Source organism: Rhamphochromis sp. 'chilingali' (assembly GCF_963969265.1).
Source record: "Rhamphochromis sp. 'chilingali' genome assembly, chromosome: 9".
In the NCBI taxonomy this organism is placed as follows: Eukaryota; Metazoa; Chordata; class Actinopteri; order Cichliformes; family Cichlidae; genus Rhamphochromis; species Rhamphochromis sp. 'chilingali'.
Window position 1 is genome coordinate 17,437,781 of NC_137936.1, and position 14,986 is coordinate 17,452,766.

Consider the following 14,986-nt stretch of genomic DNA (forward strand, 5'->3'; position numbering starts at 1 on the left):
GCGTTTTAGAAAAGTCCAAATAAGCTCGCGTGCAGTTCGGTGTTGCTCACAGACCTGATGCTCTCATTTCTTATCGATAACATCACTGTTGTTCATGCTTTGAGTACCTATAGGCTTTATGGTTTTCAGTGGCGTACTACCACGGTTGGTTCAAGTTTAATAGTGATGTAGTAAAATTTCTCTCTCTCTCTCTTCCTGTTGCGCATCATATCTTTGTGGATTCTCTGCGCACCTCCATCAGGAAGCTGTACTGGACAGATGGGGACAACATCAGCATGGCCAACACAGATGGCACCAACCGCAGCGTCCTCTTCACCAACCAGAAAGGCCCTGTTGGTGAGTTAGCGGCTCTTTTCTGTGACTGTATAAGCGACAGCACCCCCTAGTGACAGGGCAGATGATTACAACTCAGAGCTGTCTTTTTTCTTTTCCTTTTTTTTTTTTTCAGGCCTCTCCATTGACTTTAAAGCTGAGCGGCTTTATTGGATCAGCTCGGGAAACAGCACCATCAACCGCTGTAAACTGGACGGCTCTGGACTTGAGGTGCTTGAAGGGGCCAAGGGCAAGCTGACCAAGGCTACTGCTCTGGCCATCATGGGTAGGTACCCAGAGTGCATTAAAACTGCATTATTCATCTTGCGTGATACTACTCTTATCTGGCTGTGTTGCATTGAAAATTGCTCCGGTTAACACGGTTCTTGTAGTGTGAGATCAGGTTTTAATGGAGAACGCTGATCATCCTCATGTGCGCTGTGTCCTGTAGGAGACAAGTTGTGGTGGGCGGACCAAGGAACTGACCAGATAGGAACCTGTGACAAGAAGGACGGTGGAAACTGGAAAGTCCTGAGGAACAGCACTTCTCCCATGATGCACATGAAAATTTATGATGAAACTGTGCAGAAAGGTGCAGAGTTTGGTGCTGCAAGCCAATTTTTCTGGGGGTTTTTTCAGTCTTTTTTTGCTTTGTGAAATTGCTCTGCAAAAAAAATAGGAAGAAGATATGTCCTTGTTTCATTTAAGATCTGCTGTGCAGACTGCATGTAGCCCAGAGCTTATGTGTGTATCTAAAGCACATCTGTTTATGCCTCTGTTACTAGTCTTTGATTTGTTTTATTTGCTCTTTGCTTTTGTATTTCCAGGCACCAATCTTTGCAGTAATAACAACGGAGACTGTTCCCAGCTGTGTCTCCCCACCTCCCCAACCACCAGATCCTGCATGTGCACTGCAGGATACAGCCTGCGCAGAGGGCAGCAGTCTTGTGAGGGTACGATGCTCCCATACCCATGCCATATGCCTGATTTTAGACAATCCTGGATATATGAAGTGATGAATGTGAAGTGATGCCACGCTCAAAAATGAATATTTTATTTGTTTGCTGTAGGTGTCGGCTCTTTCTTGCTGTACTCTGTGCACGAGGGCATACGGGGTATTCCCTTGGACCCATCAGATAAGTCTGATGCCCTTGTACCAGTGTCGGGCACCTCCCTAGCAGTGGGCATAGATTTTCATGCAGGTAAGAAATTCTCTAGTTCTCTAGTTCGGACCAAAACTTCTGGTCTCAGATTTGCTTAAAAACCTTTAAATTAATTAAAAATCCCAGTCTGCAATTAATACAATACAAAATACTACATAGAGTGCACTATACAGGTCATCGGATGTTCAAGATGGGCTTTACATCTTCCAACAACTGCTCACACTGTCAAGGCAATACACCAGACAATTACATCCACGCTCTTTGGTTCTGTCCACCAGTGCAAAAGTTTTGGCGCGAGATATGTGAAGACTTATCAAAGTGTCTGAAATGTAACATTCCAACCTCCCCCTTAGTGTGTTTACTGGGCAGCTTAGATAATGTCACTTCAGAAAAGAATATCGCCCATATGGTTTTCACTGCCCTATGCATAGCCAAGAAAACAGTCCTCATGAACTGGAAAAATAAAAATAATCTTAATTCTAACCAATATAGAAATTATCTATTAGATTACATTAGTCTTGATACAGCCTCTGCCACCACATCAGATCAATTGCTCTGGACTCCTTTTATCAGCTCCATCACCTAGTGGGGGTGGGGGGTCATAGTTTGGTCCCACCTTCACTGTTGTGATTGGTGTGGGGGTAGGGACAGGCTTAGGGCGTCGGGGGGTTCCCCGGAGGCATCTTCCTTGGGGGGCTCAACCCGGGGTAGCGGTCATGTCCGGTTGGGGGCTCTGTTGGCTCTCAGGTGACTGTTTCCTCGCGGCTGCGTGCAGCGGGGCTAGGGGAGGGTCTGTGCTGACGGACGTGGGTTACTGACCTGGTAGCCTGGCTGGCCCTGGGTGGGTCCGGGATGCGCGTGAGGTTCTGGGGGCGCTCCGTCTCTGGGCTGGGGCCCGGGCCGGGCCTCGGGGGCTTGGATCCTGGTTGGTGTGTTGCCGGGGTTGTGGGCGGGTGGGTGCATGGGGGCCTGGCCCTGGAGCAGGGTGCCGCCGGTGCGTCGAACCGCCTGGGGGGCTCTTCAACTGGTGGGGGAGATGGTCACATCTAGCAGGAGCTTTCCTCTCTTCAGGAACTCTCTCTGCAGGAGGGGGAGATACAGGAGAGGTGGAGGAAGATCTCAGCCTGGGCGTTTACTGTCTTATGTAGTCTGGAAGATGAGTGGATGGTGGGGTGGGTGCAGTTTTCTCTGTGGTGGGGTTGGGTGGACTGTCCCGGGCTCTGTGGAGCCGGGAGGCGCTGCTGCACTGGGCCCCGGTCTGGATGGGCCTGGGCCCCCTTTCCCTGGCGGGTCGCGGAGTGTGGGAGTGCCTACTGGGGTCAGCGGGGGAGCTGGCCCCAGGGAGGGGTTACCTGCCCCTCCCTTCCTTCCCTCCCCATCTCCAGCTGCCTCTCTCTTCCCGCTCCACCACAACCACCCACACATGCAGGGCCTTGGAGTAGGGGTATGTCACCAGGGTGCAGAGGAGGCTACCCCCCCCCCTCTGTCCCCTTCTGGCTGCCTCTGCCTCAATTTTATCCCACAACTTAGACATTCACATTATTCACACTCTCATTACACATACATATAGGATCTTGGGGGTGGGCACAATCACGGAGTCCAAATTACCATCAGGGTGTATACCCCACCCCTGGCGTCGTTGCCCACCTCTCAATTTTAAATACACTTAGACATTGAGGGCTATCAGGAGGGACTATGCGCTTACCTGCTGCTCTCTGGCAGGTAGCTCCATGCCCTCCTGGGTTTTAATTGCACCTTAGAACACACATGCATCAACACTACAATGAGCGGGTGGAGGGAGGTTTGGAGTCTTCTCCCACCCCCATTCTCTGCGGCCTGCTGGAGCGGGAGGGCTAGGTGGAGTTGGCCGTCCGACTGCGGTCTGGAGTGTGGGGCCTCCCTGCTGCTACGGAGTCGGGGTGGTCTGCCTCTCCCCACCGCAGGGAAAAGGGTAACACCACCTGGGTCTGGGTGCAGTTCCCCCCTCCAGGGGCAAGAGTACCTAGACCCGGTTTGTAGAGTACGCTTGGGGAGTGTGATCGTGTGTACAGCGTCTCTTTATGTCTGTCTCCACGTTGGTTGAGTGTGGAGTGAGTGCATATGAGAGCATGAGGGTGGGAATGGATGTTTGTGTCTGTGTGTGCCTGTATGTCTGTGTCTATATGTCAGGTTGGGTATCAGACACCACCTCTCTGGGGACACCTCAGGCCCTCCAAGGTTTGGAGGCCTATCTCCACCTACCACCACTTCCCCTGCCAGTGGCGGACTCCCTCAGGTGTCGGTGCGTTGGTGGTTCTTTGTGTCTGGGGGTGGGCGTCCAGGTACACACCGGCTCACTCCTTGGCGGCCGCTTATCGGGGCCTGGAGCCTGGGGCTCGCTCAGGCCCCTTCGGGGGTGGGGTGCCCCCGGCCTCTCGGCCTGGGGCTCGGTCACTCAGGCACAGCTGGCGGCCGGCGGAGCTCACGGGCGCGTCACTGCAACTCCCCCTGGCTTCTGCTCCGCGGCTGCTGAGTGAGCCCTCATCTGGGACTCTCCTCAGCTCTTTCTGGGACAGTGGCGCGGCTGCCCCTCTGTTGGTCTTCCATGGTTTCTTGTGTTCTGGGGGCCTCTGGATGTCTGGAGTTTTGATCTCCTCCATACCTGCTTCACACCCTGGAGGACGGGGCTGTGGCCCCCCCACACTCCCTAGCAGATCGTTACATGGAGAAACCTTTGGAATACAAGCACGCTGATCCACACAGGTATGCACACGGGTGTTCACTGCTCGTAGACCCAAATTACACCTTTCTTGGCTGCTACCTCGAAGCACATCTGTCCTGCGTGCTGCACAACAACATTGAATATTTAGTATTTACTGCTGTTTACACTTAGCTAGATTAATGCGATGGTGTTGTGTTTAGTATGTTGCTTTGTTTCTTTTTTTTTTTTCTTTTTTTTGCTTGTTTTCTATTCTTCTCTCAACAGGTGATCCAGGAGATTTTTATTTTTTTTTCTCCCCCCCTTTCTCACTGTCCCTCTCCCCTTCTGTTTTTCCTTTCCTTCCTCTTTCTTTCTCCCTTTCCTATCTCTCACTCATGTCTGTCCCGTCTGTAACATCTGAAAATAAAATATAATAAATAATAAAAACAAAGATCGACCAAATGGACCAATACGGCAATGCCACGATGATCCATTTGGCAAAGTAAATCCATTGGGTATCCTTGTTGGTCTTCAGACAACAATTCTGATGGCTAAAGAACCAAATGGGACAGGCGGGGGAAAAAAAAAAAAAAAAAAAAAAGAAATTCTCTAGTTCTGCATATTTCGTGTAGCTGAATTCACTGCTCCATAAAATATTTGTTAAAGCTACTAGCTTCCTTTTTTAGTCCAACTCTGTGTTTTACTTGTTCCCACAGACAATGACACGATCTACTGGGTAGACATGGGCCTGAGCACCATCAGCCGGGCCAAGAGAGACCAAACCTGGAGAGAGGACGTGGTCACTAATGGCATCGGCAGGGTAGAGGGCATCGCTGTGGACTGGATTGCTGGTGAGAGAAACTGCATCCCGGCTCATGCGTACTAAATTTAGATAATGACAGTTAGACATACTGATAAAGAGCGTTTTGCTTTTCCTCTCTGCACATTTATCATGCTTGCACATACCGCCTGTCACTGTTAAAAGCAACAGTGTGGACCTGTTGCACTAAGTGAGAAAACAGAAAGTAGATGCAAAAACAGAGAGAAAAAAGTATTATTTCCAGGTCAATGCGGTTTAAAAATTAGGAAATTGTTTCTCCTTCATCCTCCACAGGAAACATCTATTGGACAGATCAAGGCTTCGATGTGATTGAGGTGGCCAGGCTGAATGGTTCCTTCCGCTATGTGGTGATCTCGCAGGGCTTGGACAAACCTCGTGCCATCACTGTCCATCCTGAGAAAGGGTGAGAACAAAGGACTGTGCCAGGTTCCTACTTTAGCTTCTCCTTCTGTGATTTATCTCAGTGTTGATTTCTGCGGTATTTGGTTTTCTGTCTTTGCGTGCTTTGGCGCGAGCAGCTACCTGTTCTGGACAGAGTGGGGCCAGTATCCCCGCATCGAACGCTCTCGCCTGGATGGATCTGAGCGAGCCATCCTCGTCAACGTCAGTATCAGCTGGCCCAATGGCATCTCCATCGACTATGAGGTACACCGCAACAGATCATTTTGTACATTTATATCGCTGACTTGCAGCACAGAGAGTGGGCCTAACATTACTTAATGTGGGAATGCAGGATGGTATGCTGTACTGGTGCGATGCCAGGACTGATAAGATTGAGCGCATCAACCTGGAGACTGGAGAAAACAGGGAAGTGGTGTTGGGCAACAACAACATGGACATGTTCTCTGTGTCTGTGTTTGAGAGCTACATCTATTGGAGTGACAGGTCAGATACACCATTCCTACTCCGTCTTATCCCTCTTTTTGCGAATGGTCCTAATGTTTATTTATAAATATATATATTTATATCAGCAAATGTCAGCTTGTGTTTAATGCTGATAATCTGTCTGGTGTCAACCAGGACGCATGCTAATGGCTCCATAAAGAGAGGCAGCAAGGACAATGCCACAGACTCTGTGTCACTGAGGACTGGTATTGGGGTCCAGCTCAAAGACATCAAGGTTTTCAACAGGGCCAGGCAGAAAGGTAAACAAAGTGTGCTTTAAAGGTGACCTGTTACGCTCATTTCCAGCTCCCCATTTTTATTCTGGCACTCCCTGGAATAGCTTTGCATGAATCGCCTTTTAAAACACTCCTTATTTACTCTTTAAAGGTTTTTATGGAGCACCTCAGTTGATCATATCTTTGAAACTTATTTTAGCTCCTGTGTCCTTAAGCTGCTTCTTTCTAAAACCCAGATTTTCTTATGACTGGCTGTCCTTGCAAACAGGACGCAGTGCTTGGAAATTCATGCTGAGCTGACGTCATCTAAGCCCTGAAGTGGAAAAACAAAGTTATAGATGAAGCATGTGTGAACCCTGAGCTTATCACCTTAGAACACATATGCGTTATTATTATTTAATATACAGCAGTGGAGAGTAAATTTTCCCTATTAAGTTTTAATTTCCTAAATTAAAAATGTGCAATAATGAATACATCGACATTAAATCTGAACAGAAAAGTGGACAAAATCGTGTTTTTGTTTCTTAAAATTTCAAAACTTCTAGATTAATGTGCAAAAGTAGTTTTTGCAACAGTGCAAATACATAAATACTTACAAATCCATAAGGTTTACACTAAAGCGTTGATCAGTCACAGTAAACACAGTGTTACCACCACACAAAAATCCCCAGCATCACTAAAGGGGCAAATTTCACTGACGGATTGGCCAGGCATCCCTGGGCATGTATGAGTGCGCTGTGCACGGGTTTCTCGTGATAGCTGAGAAGCTTGTTGGAACAAAGACCTGGAGTAAAATAGCGCACTGCTTACTTGGAGTTAACATGTCAGAAACTGTTTGATATACTACATTTTTTTGTGACATACTTTTGAGAGCTATCTGCAGACAGCAAAGCTAAGATAACAAACACAGGAAATGCTGGAAAGTCTGTTCTCGACGACATCATTGCTTGGCTGCGCCGCATCGTCTGCCTTCACATGCCGCTACATATATTCTATAAAATGAGTAAAAGTATAATAAGAGTCAGGTGAAAATATATTATCATTCAAATGTATATTTAATTGCATTTTGTTCTCTTTACAGGAACAAATGTGTGCAAGGAAAACAATGGCGGATGTCAGCAGCTTTGCCTTTACCGTGGCAAAGGACAGCGTACGTGTGCCTGCGCCCATGGCATGCTGGCTGAAGACGGCCGCACGTGCCGCGACTACGATGGCTACCTTCTCTACTCGGAGCGCACCATACTGAAGAGCGTTCACCTGTCCGACGAAAACAACCTGAATGCCCCCATAAAACCATTCGAGGACCCCGAGCACATGAAGAACGTCATCGCACTCACTTTTGATTACAGAGGAGGAGGAGGCAAAGGAGCTAACCGTATCTTCTTCAGTGATATTCATTTTGGCAACATCCAGCAGATCAGTGATGACGGGTCTGACCGCAAGACTGTAGTAGAGAGTGAGTTTTCCTGATTCTTAAGTTAGTTTTCTTAATGCTTTGTGCTCCGTCCAAGTAACTAACATGACATGGTGATCTGGCCTAAACCTCCCACCCTACCCCACCCAAGGTTTATGGCTCCTGTCATTTGTCCAGTCATAAGACTCCCTGATAAGAAATCTTCCTGGAGAAGAAATCTGCTGGCTTTTCCCTAAAATACTCATATTTATTCTGTAGATGTAGCCAAAGTAGAAACAAAGGAAAAGCATTTTTTTAGAACAGAGTGAGAAGCAATACAATCAGGCTGAGAGACAGATAGACTTTCATTCACCTTATCTCAGCACAACAGAACACGGGTGCACCGTTAATGTTTTACTTTAATCTCTTTTACAAGGAATGCGTGATATTCCCGCTGTGCATGTAAAGCAACAAATCCCAGAGCAAAGTTCCCGCTCAATTCAAGAGCAACTGTTGTTCAAAGCAATGATGCTGACTGTTGCTGTGAGAGCTCTTGAGTTGACTTTGTTCATGAAGGCAACGCTGACGTCCAGTTTATCTGTAGTCTTTGATCACGTTTTTTTAGCTTGTGTTTTTTTGTCGATCCCAGTTGCCAGCAGTTCCTCGCTGTGCGCAATTAAAATAGTCACGTTATGTCAAGTTAGCTACTCGTAGTAATACTGTCAGGCAGCAGCCATAGCCACATCCCTGCTGTCTCTTTGTCCGTCCCTCTTGAACAGCCTCAGTAGGTCCTGCCTGAACTTTTCAGACATCAGCACATAGAGAATAGGGTTCATCACTGTAGAGGAGGTTGCCATAAAGCGTGCAAACACAGCAAAGGGGCCATAACGTGGTGAGGCTCCAGTGGCTCCTGTGCCTTTATCCGCCAGTAAGGCCAGCGTCATGCCGTAGGACGGCAGCCAGCACAGGGTGAAAGCCAGCACCAGCATAGCTGACGTTTGGGTCACTTTGCTTTGGTAACGCTCCACCTGGGGGGCTCTTCCAGCATGCCGACTCCTCCATAGGAACATGTAGATGCTGCCATATGCCACTGCTATGGTAACTAGTGGTAGAAAGAAGGCCACAAAGAAATGAGACAGTCCATAGATCAGCTGGTCACGGTGGGTCTGGAAAGCAAAGCATGCAAGCCCGTCAAGGGCTTTTTGTGGGGTTCCTACAGAGCGAAAGACTAGCTGTGGAACAGCAAGGCAGCAGGCTGGGACCCAGACCAGTATGGCAGCTACAGAGACTCGGCGAGTAGTGAGAAGGGAATATGCTCTGGCAGGCTTCACCACAGTCAGATAGCGACACACAGCCAGTGTGGCTAGAGTAAAGATGCTGGTTGAAGAGCAGGCTGATCCCAGGAAGCCCAGCAGACGACACATGAAGTCACCAAATGGCCAGTGCTGCATGGCTATAGCAGCTGTGTGGAAGGGAAGCATGGAGAGCAAAAGCAGGTCTGAAACGCTCAGGGCCAGAAGCAGGATGTCTGTCCCCATACCCATCACAGAGTTTTGGGGAGACTGTCCAATACGTCCCACCCCTCTCCTCCATCGCTTACATAAGATTACTATCACTATGGTGTGTCCGCTAACTCCCAGCACCAGAATTAGTGAATCTAGTATTGGGACTAGAACCTGTTCCACATTGTCCAGTCCAGGGTCACTGCTACTGTTACCCAACAGATCCTCTGAGCTTGTAGAGTTCAGCAGCAGCATTGTGTCTTCAGTTTTGTTGGGTCAGTTTGTTCAATCTGGTCATAAAACTTCTGATCATAAATGTAGGAATGATTAAGGACATTCCAGTAGCAGTGTTCTCAGAAATGACAGCGCACAGATTTACAGTTCAAAGTTTAACATGAATCGCCTCAGACTGAATCATGTTAAATACATAAACACATATGACTGTGCTGACTGTATAAAAGTGTACAGTTAAAGCTGCTTCCTCTCGATCTGTTCCACCTCTTATTGGCTTGGTATTGTAGAGGGGAACAAAGTGAGATCAGGCCCCTCCACTGAAGTCAAGACACACCTGATTTCTGAGCTGCTTGCCATTCTTCTGGTTGAACTCCTGTTAAGGGCAAGCGGGTGTTGAGAGGTGAATGCTGTAGATTGTGTGAGTTCAGAGCAGGCAGCTACTCCACATGGCATTCGCCTTCCACAATCAGTATTCCTCATATATCCAGGAAAGGAACTTCCAGAGAAAGTTTGACAGGAAGACAGGATGAAACCAAGTAAGCGGTAGGTGAACTTTGGACTGATTATGATAGAGCAGGACGTGGATGGGCTGTCCAACTCTCTGTGGGAGGGCCTATTGAGGCCCAACATTTTTTTTTTTTCCCATGCTCTATTTAGTTTCTTCCCATTTTGTGGAAAGGCCTCTGCATTGTCTCGACGTGCATTTGCATCACAGCCTGCACAAAAACCTGCGCTGATACAAAAAATAAACAAAGAGCGACACAGTGAGATAGTGTTTGCCTTCAGAATCGGGGTAATTATTGACTCCCGGCCTGATGGCAAACACTACACTGCTATCATACCTACTGTAGATAAACGGCCATAAAATCACTGTCAGCAGAGCTCAAGACCTGTATATTCAGCTTGCCTGTATTGGCACAAGCAGCGCGTGAAAATGTAGAGAATCTTTGGTAGCCCTAGATCAACAGTAATGTGATTTGAGCAGACAGTGGTGGCAGTTTGTGATTTAAAATTCATTAACACCGCTAAAGAAAGAGGAAATGGGGGTGAATAGATTTCACGGCGCTCTCTATCGATTGTTAGGGTGTTGATTTATGAGTGCGAGAAGCGGGGGACAGTTGCCTTGCGTGTTGCGATGCTCCGCTTGATTTTCAGTCGCTTTGCTTCTCTCAGAGTCCCATAGCGTGCGCTGGACGCGCGATGATTCACGTCTGCGGTGTCGCACTGGAGATATTGAGGTGTAGTGTGAACTGTCCCACCTGGTGGTAAACCTCACCGTTGCTTTGGCCTGACATCTGATGGGATGAGATCATATCCAGTCCTAAGAAAAGGCTGCTTTAATCATTAGACCTGCACTGTTCCATTGCAGCAGCTGCAGTAACAAGTAGGGGACTATTACTTATTATTTGGAGCGGTCTCTGACTCCATGAAGCACAAGTTACAGTATTTGTTTGTGTCTGCGTCGCGTGTTTTCTCAATACCGGTGCAGCTGTTCTCCATCTGATGTTGCAGAACTTTGTGTTCCTCCATCTCTGCTGACTTTTGGCTGTCCTCTGGCCTCCTTTCAGCCGTGAAGCTCCCAACTTCTTATTAATTTTAAGGCTGGGAAAGCAGAAAAAAATGACCTCTTGCTTCTCATCTCTTGATGAGGCAGTCCAGTGGAAAGTAATATGCTAGCTGGTAACCGTTATTGTGACCTTTATCCTCCACTATTTGCTGGATAAAAGCCTTGAATCACACAGTGTTCTTAGTCATTAATACTAAGCTGTCATGCCCAGAGCCCTGACTCCGGGTTGCCACACAGCAGTCTGCCAGCTCTGAGCTGCTGCCAAACGGTCTACACTTGGCCTTTTAACACAACCCCGTAGCTGACGTGCTTCTTTTTCTTCTCCCTTTTTCCTCTTCTATCTACTCCGTCCCCCACCTCTGGTCGTTGCCTTCTCTTACTGTCTGTGTGCTCTTCTCTCGACTCCTTCATGCTTTTTCAGATGTGGGCTCGGTGGAGGGGTTGGCATACCATAGAGCCTGGGATATGTTGTACTGGACGAGCTACACTACCTCGACTATTACCCGCCACACTGTGGACCAGAGCCGCTGGGGTGCCGTTGACCGGCATACAGTGGTCACCATGTCAGGAGACGACCACCCGAGGGCCTTCGTTCTCGACGAGTGTCAGAGGTAAGAACTGATTCAGTTGTTCACATCGCCGATTTGCAGGCCATTCTGCTCACGCCAGTTCATTACACCTGTTTGTATCACTGATTATTATGTTGTTTTTCCACAGCCTGATGTTTTGGACCAACTGGAACGAGCAGTCTCCCAGTATCATGCGCGCCACTCTGTCTGGCTCCAACGTCCTTGTGATCATTGGCACGGACATCCGAACCCCCAACGGCCTGGCCATAGACCACCGTGCTGAAAAGCTTTATTTTTCCGACGCCACACTGGACAAGATTGAACGCTGCGAGTATGATGGCAGTAGGCGCTACGTGAGTGACAAAAACACTAAAAATATTTCTAATGCTGCATGGCTGAGCAATGTGACTGTTTAAATAGCAACCGTCAGCTTTTTACTCTTTCACTGGTTTGATAGAAAAAGACTGGGGTTCTCATGACTGTGGTTTTGCTTCCCCCTGCAGGTCGTGCTGAAGAATGAACCGGTCCATCCATTTGGCCTGGCGGTGTATGGAGACTACATCTTTTGGACCGACTGGGTGAGGAGGGCTGTGCTCCGGGCTGAGAAATACACCGGGGCAGATATGAAGGTCCTGCGTGCTGATATTCCTCAACAGCCGATGGGTATTGTCGCGGTGGCCAATGACACTAACAGCTGTAAGTCTTTGCACCAAATGAGGAAATTCAATGTAAAATTGATTTTCATCACAGTCCTCTGTCGTAAGACTACGACTGCTGGACTGTTTCATGTAAATGTGTGAAGCAAATCGATCTTACATAAAGCCTGCAAACCAAACATTGGTTGAGTTGAGCCGGTAAAACATTCAACATCTTTTTCACATTTATGATAAGTGAAGGAATCCTGAATTTTTCTACTATTTATTTATTTTTTATTCCTCTCTGCATTTATCATTGTTCGTATCTTTTTATTTCAATCAAGTCAAGCATTTTTCCACTCTACCGTATCTTTTCCCTCGAGTTCCCTTATTCAGTAAACAGTTTTGCACCAATACCCGCAGCACCGATGCAAGCCGAGAGCCCGCTGTAACAGCCGCAAATCCTATTTAGATAGAGTCACATTGTGCATTCAGCTGAGGCAGAGCCATTGCCGGGTTCACCCAGGTGTTTCTGTCTGCTCGTGATGTGTGTTCGCCTGTGTGTCAGGAGATTGGATGCGAGATCAGAAATTCTCAGGTTTGTGTGCTAACTGTCCTCCTGTTTGCACAGGTGAATTCTCCATGTGTCGTGTTAACAACGGGGGATGTCAGGACCTGTGTTTGCTGACCTCTGAGGGAAGGGTCAACTGCAGCTGTCGGGGCGACAGGAAGCTATTCGAAGACAACACTTGCATAGGTAATTCAAGAATAGGACACGCTTATATGGAGGAAATGTTTATACACAGGAAACAAAGCGAGGACGATTTCAAAATTCGGACACATTTTTTTTTATAGCTCCATAAGTAAACAGAAACACTAAATCAGATCAGTGTGCCTTTAAAACACAACATCCTCGAGATAAATTTGTACACTGATTTTCAAGGTACCTGGCAAACAGGTTGCTCCCATCTTCTTGGAGGACTCATCACACTTCTTCCGTGGATTTAGGCTGTCTTCATCTAATCTTGATAACTGAAGAGAAGGGGGCTGGTCGGGGACTGTCTTTGGTAGAACTTGTTATTGTTTTTGCTGAAGATGGATATTAAAAACTCTTGGCTGAGTGTTTGAGGCCGCGCACTGCCGAATGAGCTGAGACTGAGCAGCATTACTGTAGATGTGTCCCAGATGGTACTGTTGCGTGGTGATGCTGGTGATGATGAGCAGACATTCTTCTCGGGCAGAACTTGATGTGATAAAGTAACAAGCAAAGACAGATATCGGCTCTGTGCCTGCTCTGATTGTCTTGGGTTAGGCGACTCTTCCTAAGTCCCTATTTCTCTCTTTTTGCCTGTCAGCCCTCAACACGACATGTAACAGCATTGATGAGTTTGAGTGTGGAAATGGAGACTGCGTTAACTACACCCTGACTTGTGATGGCATGGCTCACTGCAAGGACAAGTCTGATGAGAAGCAGTCATACTGCGGTGAGTGGAACCTTTTTTTGCGCGTCGAAACACTATCAGCCGTGTTTTTTTCTTGTTGGATTTTGTAGTTAGAATCCATCCTGTCTGGTTTTCAGCCAACCGCGTCTGCAAGAAGGGCTACAGACGCTGTGTGAATGGCCGCTGTGTGGGTCACAGCTCCTGGTGCAACGGGCAGGATGACTGTGGAGACAGCTCAGATGAGCTCTTCTGTAACAGTGAGTCTGCTTTTCCAATTAATCAAACATTTTTGCATTCGCATTTCTTAAAATATTGCTCTCACTAACCGCCGCCTCTCCTCTCGCCAGCCACGCTGTGCTCAGCCGATCAGTTCCAATGCAAAGACGGAAGCTGCATCTCCAACTCCAGCAAGTGCAACCAGAAAGTGGACTGCGAGGACGCTAGTGATGAGATGAACTGCAGTAAGTTAAGATCATCAGATTTGTTCTTAAAAATTAAATGTTGACATTTTTGCTACTCTGAGGCAGTGGTAAAATGTTTTGCTTCTCTCTTTGTTAAGCCGCCACAGACTGTTCCAGTTATTTCCATCTGGGAGTGAAGGGAGTGACATTTCAGAAGTGCGAGTTCACCACACTCTGCTATGCACCTTCTTGGCAGTGTGACGGTGCCAACGACTGTGGAGACTTCTCAGATGAAAGAAATTGCCCTGGTATTTTAATTACATCTGACAGCTAAATCTACTTGGATTGAGTTTTTTTGTTTGTTGTTAGAGTAGAAAGAACTATTTGGATTATGCCACAGGGAACAGGGAAAAACGATGAATGTTTTCATCCATTAAATTGTGTTTTGGGAGGTAATTCTCCTTGAAAAACACAGCAAAGTAAATGTAATTTGTTTTTCCTCTCTTCATGCTGGATTAACTCTTTGATGTTTCCTTTTCAAACTAACCTCTTTTCTGCTGCTCTGCCAGGGAGCGGGAAAACAAAGTGTCCAACGCCCTTCTTCGCCTGCCCCAGCGGACGTTGCATCCCTATGAGCTGGACCTGTGATAAGGAGAACGACTGTGAGAACGGTGCGGACGAGGCTCATTGTGGTAAGTTCGTATACGCTGTACAGGACAACAGACCATTGCTTTGTTTCAATGTCTTTGCTTTGCACTTTACGCGTTCTCACTTCTCCTTTAGACAAGTTCTGCTCAGCCACCCAGTTTGAGTGTGGGAACCACCGCTGCATTCCTAACCGCTGGGTTTGTGATGGAGCGGATGACTGCGGGGACAGCAGTGACGAGGACAGCAAGTGCAGTAAGTGCTGAAGGCATATTTAGACATGGACACATACTGAACTCCTAAAGTTGAGTGAATATTGCAACAGTTTTTAACCTGCAGCACTGATTAAATGTATGAGTCACCCCTAATTTCTGTATACTGTGAACTTTCATAGTCAGTAAGATTTTCTTGCAATTTTTAGTGTTCTTGATCAACAGATCTCCAGGCTTTCAGTTATTTTCAGTTATTTTCAGTCGAGTTC

At 47.3% G+C, this 14,986-nt stretch overlaps 2 protein-coding genes across 2 annotated transcripts in view; one reads left to right on the forward strand and one right to left on the reverse strand.

The window, feature by feature from the left end:
- LOC308403241 (low-density lipoprotein receptor-related protein 1-like) overlaps positions 1-14,986 on the forward strand; it is a 105,463-nt gene that overhangs the window by 74,553 nt on the left and 15,924 nt on the right. Inside the window, exons 31-51 of the mRNA XM_080892509.1 lie at positions 242-336; positions 449-598; positions 764-904; positions 1,140-1,265; positions 1,383-1,514; positions 4,872-5,006; positions 5,270-5,399; positions 5,515-5,641; positions 5,730-5,881; positions 6,017-6,141; positions 7,199-7,573; positions 11,235-11,424; positions 11,531-11,735; positions 11,886-12,078; positions 12,649-12,774; positions 13,373-13,501; positions 13,597-13,716; positions 13,807-13,920; positions 14,019-14,168; positions 14,430-14,552; positions 14,644-14,760. Of these exons, the coding sequence (XP_080748635.1) occupies positions 242-336; positions 449-598; positions 764-904; positions 1,140-1,265; positions 1,383-1,514; positions 4,872-5,006; positions 5,270-5,399; positions 5,515-5,641; positions 5,730-5,881; positions 6,017-6,141; positions 7,199-7,573; positions 11,235-11,424; positions 11,531-11,735; positions 11,886-12,078; positions 12,649-12,774; positions 13,373-13,501; positions 13,597-13,716; positions 13,807-13,920; positions 14,019-14,168; positions 14,430-14,552; positions 14,644-14,760 (3,155 nt within the window). The remainder of the gene's footprint in view (positions 1-241; positions 337-448; positions 599-763; positions 905-1,139; positions 1,266-1,382; positions 1,515-4,871; positions 5,007-5,269; positions 5,400-5,514; positions 5,642-5,729; positions 5,882-6,016; positions 6,142-7,198; positions 7,574-11,234; positions 11,425-11,530; positions 11,736-11,885; positions 12,079-12,648; positions 12,775-13,372; positions 13,502-13,596; positions 13,717-13,806; positions 13,921-14,018; positions 14,169-14,429; positions 14,553-14,643; positions 14,761-14,986) is intronic.
- Positions 7,792-9,267, reverse strand: LOC308403242 (somatostatin receptor type 5-like; the record flags this gene model as incomplete). Its single annotated transcript, XM_080892510.1, has 1 exon — positions 7,792-9,267. The coding sequence occupies one exon, from the start codon at positions 9,265-9,267 to the stop codon at positions 8,233-8,235; it is 1,035 nt and encodes a 344-aa protein (XP_080748636.1). The 3' UTR covers positions 7,792-8,232.